Here is a 7,397-nt window from a genome sequence, read left to right as displayed (position 1 = left end):
GATGATGGACCTGTTTTCTGCCATTTTGTTTAAAGCTCTTCTTTGGATCAGTTATGAAGAGGCGCATTTCGAAAAAAACATTTGCATGTGCTGGAAGCATGTGCTGGAAACATTTCATTGTGTGTTGCAAACTCGTCATGTTTTAATTGTGTTGTTTTCAAAATGTAGAGATGCACCAATACAACAATTTTCCACTGATACCACTAGCAGATTTTTCATAGCCTGATGCCGATAAAGATTAAATTAATATTTCTTAGATTTCTAAATGTTATAAATGCATATATTAATATTGAACATAAAACCGGTGATGTTCCTTAACATTTTCTATATACAGAGCACAAATTCATTGCATTTTCTTTTGATTGACAGGATTTATCGGCTCTGATCATCCTACCGGCATAAAACTGCTTTTATCGACCAATAGCAATTATTGGCCGATATATCGGTGCATCTCTAAAATTAAACTTAAAAAAGTAACAGTTAGGGGTATGTGTATGTATACGTGTTAAGAATTATAATAATTCTAATAAACACTCAAGATTGAAATACAAAAATATTTGTTTATCACTACACATTCAACATGATTTATTCCCTTTTATTTTAGCAGATAAATTATTCACATTTATTTAAACAATTCTGAGATATCCAACAGACTCAAACAACAAAACTCATGGCAGGATTCAAAGAGATTGGATCCAAGTAGTTCTGAATCTGCAGTCTTTTGCATTCATGTGCTTCACTTTCCATATAAACATCTCTTCAAACAGACAAACTGCAGATTTAAACTTCTTAATGGGGCGGTGGACCTGAATGAGATTATTTATAGATTTAAATGAACTGGAGACACTCATGTGCTTTTTTTATATGTTTCGAAGTGCAAAGCCAAGAGTGTTTAAAAGGGTCCAATACCCCTGCCATGCAGACCAATATTGTTCTCTAATGTTTTTTTCTTATAGCAACAATCACAACCCGTAGTCCAAACACCTCCAATCGGCCATGCTACAGTATAATAATGCTCCAGTTCATCCACGCCAATATGATGTAGATCCCAAATACAAGACGTTCACATACACAATGTTTTTCTGCCACAGCGATTGCACAAATCCGTGCATTTCCACAGGTCTGCGGTCAGTTTGGTAGCGTGTCCAAGCCGAGTGAAGCAGCATGCTGCTTCGCCCTCAGACGCAGATTCTCAATGCTTGTAGTTTTGCTGTTTAGGGCTGGCAAACCCCCGGAGGCCTGCAGCAGAGGACTGCTCCACATCTGCTGGGCTTGAGACAGGGACTGATAGTAGGACTGACAGGGGAGCGATCCCAGCGGCGAGGTCATGTTCAGGTAGGGTAAGGTGGAAGGCGTGGTCATGTCGAAGGCGGGATAGTGCATGAGATTGTTGGTGGCGGCCATGTGCTGGCGAAACTGTTCCTGCAAGCGAAACAGGCTGAGAGGGGACGATGCATAGGAATTGGAGTGAGCCGTTCCGACGCCGCTGGATGACGGCATAGCTGGAGAGCTGAGTGGCATGTCTGGAGAGAAAGGAAGAATAGTATGTTTTTGTATGGACTTTTTTTTAAATGCAAACTGTAAAAAAAAGTATTTTTCCCCACTGTGAACCCAAATGTTCAAAATAATCAAACAGATTAAGTTATGTAAACTTAATTTTATTTAAAAAAGTTCTACTTAAATATTTTTTTTAAAGATCATGAAACACTTTTTTACTTTGAGTAAAGTATAATGATTATTTTTGATTAACTTGAAGTTTTTACTAAAATTCAAAAAATTGATTTACTCCTTGTTCAATTTACTTAATTTAATCAAGTTAATTAAAAAAATTAGTCAAGAAGGATTTCCAATTCCCAGCATGCTTTGCGTCAGACTGCATTAGGAGAGTAAATGATAAAAATGATTTATTTACATGTTTTTGGTAAAGTTAAAGACTTGTTAGTTTTTAATGTTAACTTCTCTTAGATATGTAGAAGAGTTTGACATATTTTTCATTTTGTGGTAACCATTGGTTAGAAGAATGGTGCATTGCGCTTAGGCTCTGTGAAGCTACATTTGACCTGTGACATGTGTTATGTTACCAGTGAGCAGGAACTGTGCTAATGCCAGTTCTGAGATCAGTATTGCCAATTTATCCGGAATTGTGTCAGGTTTTGACCATATTCCAGAAATACACGGTAAAAAAATCCTGTAAAAAACAGGTATGTCTTTTTTAATAAACATTACATGATTCACCTGTTTTTTGTTGTAAATGTGTCATCTTTTGTGTCATTTGACTATTTTCGAACGAATTGCAAAAACATTTGAAAAATCTGTAAAATCGTTTTTTATACATTTTACGTGGAAAAATAACAGTAAAATTCTCTAAAATTACGTTGTAGGCTGTACCGAATTCTTTTTATTCTAGCATCATTTATTCACCATCATGTCAATTTTAACCTTTCCAGTCTTGTGAAAGAAAGGTAATGTTTAATTATGTACCTGATTTGGGGCTCACTGGCTTGCAACTATTGGGTGAATCTGTCATCATGGTTGGCCCCTCCTCTTTCGTTTTAGTTTCATTGTGGAAAGACAGAGATTCATCCTCTCTGTCAGTCAAGTCCTCAGTCCCAGACTCCGCCCCTGACTGTTCCGGTGAAGTGACATTCACCTCTTCACTCAGATCACAAGGAGGTTGACATGTGGGGTTACCCCCTACTGATGGAGAAGGCGTGGCTTGAGACTCAGCAGGCGGGGCTTCCTCTTTTCCTTCCTCCAGAGAGCCTTCCTGCCCAACTTCCTTTAGCTTCTGAAGCTGCTCTTTCTGCAGGCTACGTTGCTTCTTGCGGAACTTTGCACGTCGGTTTTTAAACCATACCTGTGAAAAAGAACACATTTGTGATACTTTTAAAACACATATAATTTAGTAAAAAATTCACTTGAGACGTTTTAAAAGTTTGGGCAATACCTCAGAGGTGACGCATTTTTGTGGGCTAAACCGGAAGTGCGTGCTGCGCTGGAAGATCGCAAAAATAAGCTCTGTGATTAACAAAGGTTTATGGCGTTCACACGTTTTGTATATAAAGATAATATTTACAAATGAACACAAGTAACTTTGTTACTTTTGATGCCAAAATACACTCGGCAGAAATAAGATAACACGATGCTATACACACACTACACTTAAAAATCGGTAGATATCAACTTTACCACCACCAATTTAGCCTCCGACAACTCATTCAAATTGTTTCACAAATGTGTTCCCTGGTGAGTAATTACTCTGTGAATGAATTCGCATCTACGTTTTAAGAGATTTGTGGCCATTTTGCACTATTTATGAGCTTTACATGCGCGATGACGTCTAACGTCCCCGCCAAAGGAAATAGTTGCTTTGAGCAACTTGTTAGCAACCACAGTTTTTAAGACACACAAAAGTTTTAAAAATCACAAGCGGGTTATAATTTGTGTGTTTTTTTGTCAAAGAATAAGACGTGAATATTTTTAGAGGATTCGATAACCCCAGACTTTATTTCAGGCGATTTACCAAAAACCCATTAAAAACAGTAGGTTTGTTCGACTTTACACGGCGCTGCGAAGATCGACCGAAATCTGACTTGAAGCAGTGCATGCCGGTTAGAATATAACTTTTGACTTTGGGGCGATGGAACCGGAAGTCCTAAAATGCCAACTCACTTCCGGGGTTTGCATACAGAAATACGTCATCGCTGAGGTGCTCAAGTCTTGTTGTCTAACTCAGGTATACAATTCTAGTTGTGACCTCACCTGGACACGAGCTTCAGGTAAGTTGGTGCACATGGCCAGTCGTTCACGCATAACCACATCTGGGTAGTGAGTTTTTTGGAAGGTTTTCTCCAGCGCTTCAAGCTGTTGGGCGGTGAAGGCAGTGCGGCTGCGTCGCTGTTTTCTGTGCTGAGAGCCATAGCGAGCCTCCAGGATGATGTCTACAAATGTGTACCCATTGAATATGACAAAACATTATTTTAAAATCATCCACCCATCAAATTTTTTCTTTCTTTCTTTATAATAATACATGCTTAACGCTAAATTCAAGTAAATGTAAGGCTACCCTTTTATATCCACTTTCTTAAATAACTGAAAAATAGAATCAATTGTCTTAACTAATTTACTAGCATTATTTTGTAGCTATTTAAGACGTGGAATAGCTTAATAGTTAACAAAGGGTCATTAAATTGATGGAAGCCTCACCTGCCAGTCTTTCCGCAAGCGTGAGCGCGTGCACTGAAGGCCTGTAGTCTGGTGCGTGCTGCGCGTGTTGTGCGGCCTGTTGATGCAGGTTGTACATGGCGCTCAGAGAGTTCATAGCGTGCAGAGAGTAGCCGTTCACCCCGTAGTGCTGCATGGCGTCCCACTGTTAAAGACATGCCCAAAATATGATTATTTAACCTCTCTTGCCACGTGGATTTCATGTAAGCTCACATCAGTTGTTTTATATATCAGCATCCCCATCACTTTGATGATGGTCATAACCCATATGTTAAATTCGCTGGATGGAAATAAATCCCATCTGATTAAACAATATAGAGGTAAAACATATAAGCTATATACATATAATTAATTTATTTGTGTAAACACAGAATCATTTACCTTTGAAATTTGTATTATCAAATGTAATCCTGATTTTTGGACAAAAACTAATCTAAACTACAGTATATATGGATTGCTCAAACTCGATTGCACAAAAAAGCTGTAATCGTAAACGACACAATAGATGCACAAATGTGTTTAAAATAACGTTTATTTTACGATTTGTCTTGTATTATTTTGCCAGTACACAATTTATAAAAAAATTGCACATGTTTTATTTGTGCCAATTAAATAGATTTTAATCATGCGCTAAAAACCAAGCAACTCTTTATCTTCTGTCAATTTAACCGAATAATAATAATTCATTAATATGTTTTTGTTTTAATGATTAAAAAGCTGATTTGATAGGCTACATTTCAAATACATAATTTAGCAGCTGTGACAGAACATGGGTTTGTTTAGGTCATCCATCAAATTAAATGTATACAGCTATGATTAATTCGCTGTAGGAAAGCATGCTAAAGATTCATTTTTTGCGCATGAACAAGATCTGGACTCGAGGGCATATGTTTAAACTAATGTCCATCTGTCAAATAAAGGGAAACGACTCTATTATAAAGAAACGTTACGATAAACAACAATTTAGGCGTACTAATAATATTAATAAAAACATGATTGATATCAGACTAATAACAATTGAATGTATATGTTTGTTTGTTATACAGCTGTTTTATAATAAATTACATCGTGATAATAGACTCCAGGCCAAAGACATATGTTAGCCTGCGGTTTGATCCCCGCTTAATCAGTGATAATTGGCTAAAGTGGGATTAATCTCTTTATTAGTCATTACTATTATTTGAAGCAAGAACGATTTTAAGTAGCCTGTGGGTTTAGGATTTAGTCTTCACTAAAGACCCCGGTGGCATTTGTGTCACTGACACTATATTGTATGCGGATATATTCTATCCGCATGGGGATACTTTAATTCGGCTGAACAAAAAGTGCTTTGCTAAACATGTACTTTGCCCTCCCAGCGTGAAGCTCAATTGGCGCACTCTCGCTCCGGTCTTCCCGGTGGCGATTTTCTCTATGGCCCCGGGCTGGGGTTGGCGGAGATCTATGCATTCACATATGCATGCTGCTCCCAGTTGGGTCGCTTTTAATGTTGGTGCAAATAGCTTTCATTACCAGTTCGACATGTATAGTTTGTGTTCATGGCCGTATGTAATGAGAGGCGCTTCCTCAGTTTCATAGCACTTGGAACGAAATCATAACTAGCCTTAATTTTGTCCAACTTTTTTGGTTAGACATTATTTTTAGGGATTGGACAAAGAGAAAGAAAAGTGATTTTTAGTGACTATGCGTGTTGACACACAAAGATAACAGTTAAATATTTCTATGGTTAATTTCTTAAAATTTAGGCCTATCTTTTTATCTATATTCATCTATATCTATTTATAATACATAATAACGTATGAAGAGTTATGAAATTTCTTCACAATTAACTAATTTGTAAAAGCTACACTTTAAAAGGTTTTGAAAATTTAAATTGGTTTTAATTAAATCCAAAAAAGCTATTATTATATGACTTAATCGAACTATAAAAATATAATATTATTAAAGGCAATACAATTTGTGGGCTACATTGACACTTTATTAGTGTCTAGGATTCAATCATTGTTGTGAAAGCTAATAAAGTTATTAAACCATTTCTGAATTGTCATTTTTAAAACCCAAATTATCGGAACATATTATGGTTATATTTAAAAGAGCGTAAAAGTAATGCATTGCCCTGTTTTAAAAGGTTACAGAGCAGGTAAAACAATAATTTGAGATAAATAATTTTCAGAGTTTTCAGTCCTAAAGAAAGCAGTAGCCTTTAAGTTTAAATTAAAACCCAGAAAGGGACAGAAATCTCATTGTAAAGCAACAGCACTTGAATGTATGTTTGAGACATGATCAGAATTACAACAGTTTATTTGCTTATTATATATATTTTACCAGAAAAAAATAAAACACTTCAAATTGAGGTACATTTTTTCACAGGCTGATATGAATCAGTGTTACTCACCTCTGTAAGAAGTTTGTTTCCTCCAAAACAGTTAAAACAGTGCAAGTGATAATTTCTTCAGCCGAAGTGATTTCCAGTCTCTGATTTTGAATCCTGTTGACAAAAGTATCCTGGCCGGTTTAATGCTGCTGTGTTCTGAAGAATTGTTATAGTGCCCAAAGAATATCACAGCCTCCCCCGTGTGGGACAGCCAATAGCTCCCGCCCATCGAGCCAATGAGGAAGACTTTCAGATCACAACTGAATCTCAGAGGCTAATTCCACTGTCAATCAGACCTTAAATTCACCAGTGCAGTTTTAAGTGGTTTGTGCCAACCTTCGTAATGTAATGTTTCTAATGGAAAAAAGTCTCAAGTTTTCAGAAATATGGTTGACGAAATCATTTAAGAAATAAAGAAAAGAGAAAGAAAAAAAATAGCGTTGACATTATAAAACAAATAAAAAGCTCTTGTAAAATCGTTAACATTGTGGTTAGATTTTTTTTAATTAGACGTTAGAAGTTAGACTTAAGATGTCTGCCTTTAAACTAAATGTCGTATTTTATTGACTTATAAATAAATTATACGTATAAAATAAGTAAAGGAGTTCAATGTAATATTTGCGTTACACCCCTGACAAGCTTTTTTAAAGAGGGACCAAAGCAAAGAAGTTGGAGAGAGAAAGAGATCTCTAAGAGATGGAGGAATCTCTCCCGGCCTGGAGGATTTAGCGAGACAAGACGCCGTCTCAGCCTTTTAAAAAGTCTTAAAATGACGGATGGTAAGAGGATTAAAACAATA

At 36.5% G+C, this 7,397-nt stretch overlaps 1 protein-coding gene across 1 annotated transcript; it reads right to left on the bottom strand.

Annotated features, from left to right (window-relative positions):
• Positions 1-699: 699 nt before the first annotated feature.
• On the bottom strand, positions 700-6,747 carry dmbx1b (diencephalon/mesencephalon homeobox 1b). The gene is made up of 5 exons (XM_056750983.1): positions 6,620-6,747; positions 4,207-4,369; positions 3,763-3,941; positions 2,482-2,857; positions 700-1,523 (listed from the first exon to the last, which is right to left on the bottom strand). Exons 2-5 carry the CDS (start codon positions 4,358-4,360, stop codon positions 1,129-1,131), a joined length of 1,104 nt encoding a protein of 367 aa, XP_056606961.1. The 5' UTR covers positions 4,361-4,369; positions 6,620-6,747; the 3' UTR covers positions 700-1,128.
• Between the last annotated feature and the right edge of the window lie 650 nt (positions 6,748-7,397).

Source organism: Triplophysa dalaica, chromosome 6 (assembly GCF_015846415.1).
Source record: "Triplophysa dalaica isolate WHDGS20190420 chromosome 6, ASM1584641v1, whole genome shotgun sequence".
Taxonomy (NCBI): domain Eukaryota; kingdom Metazoa; phylum Chordata; class Actinopteri; order Cypriniformes; family Nemacheilidae; genus Triplophysa; species Triplophysa dalaica.
This window is presented reverse-complemented; position numbering and strand designations above follow the sequence as displayed.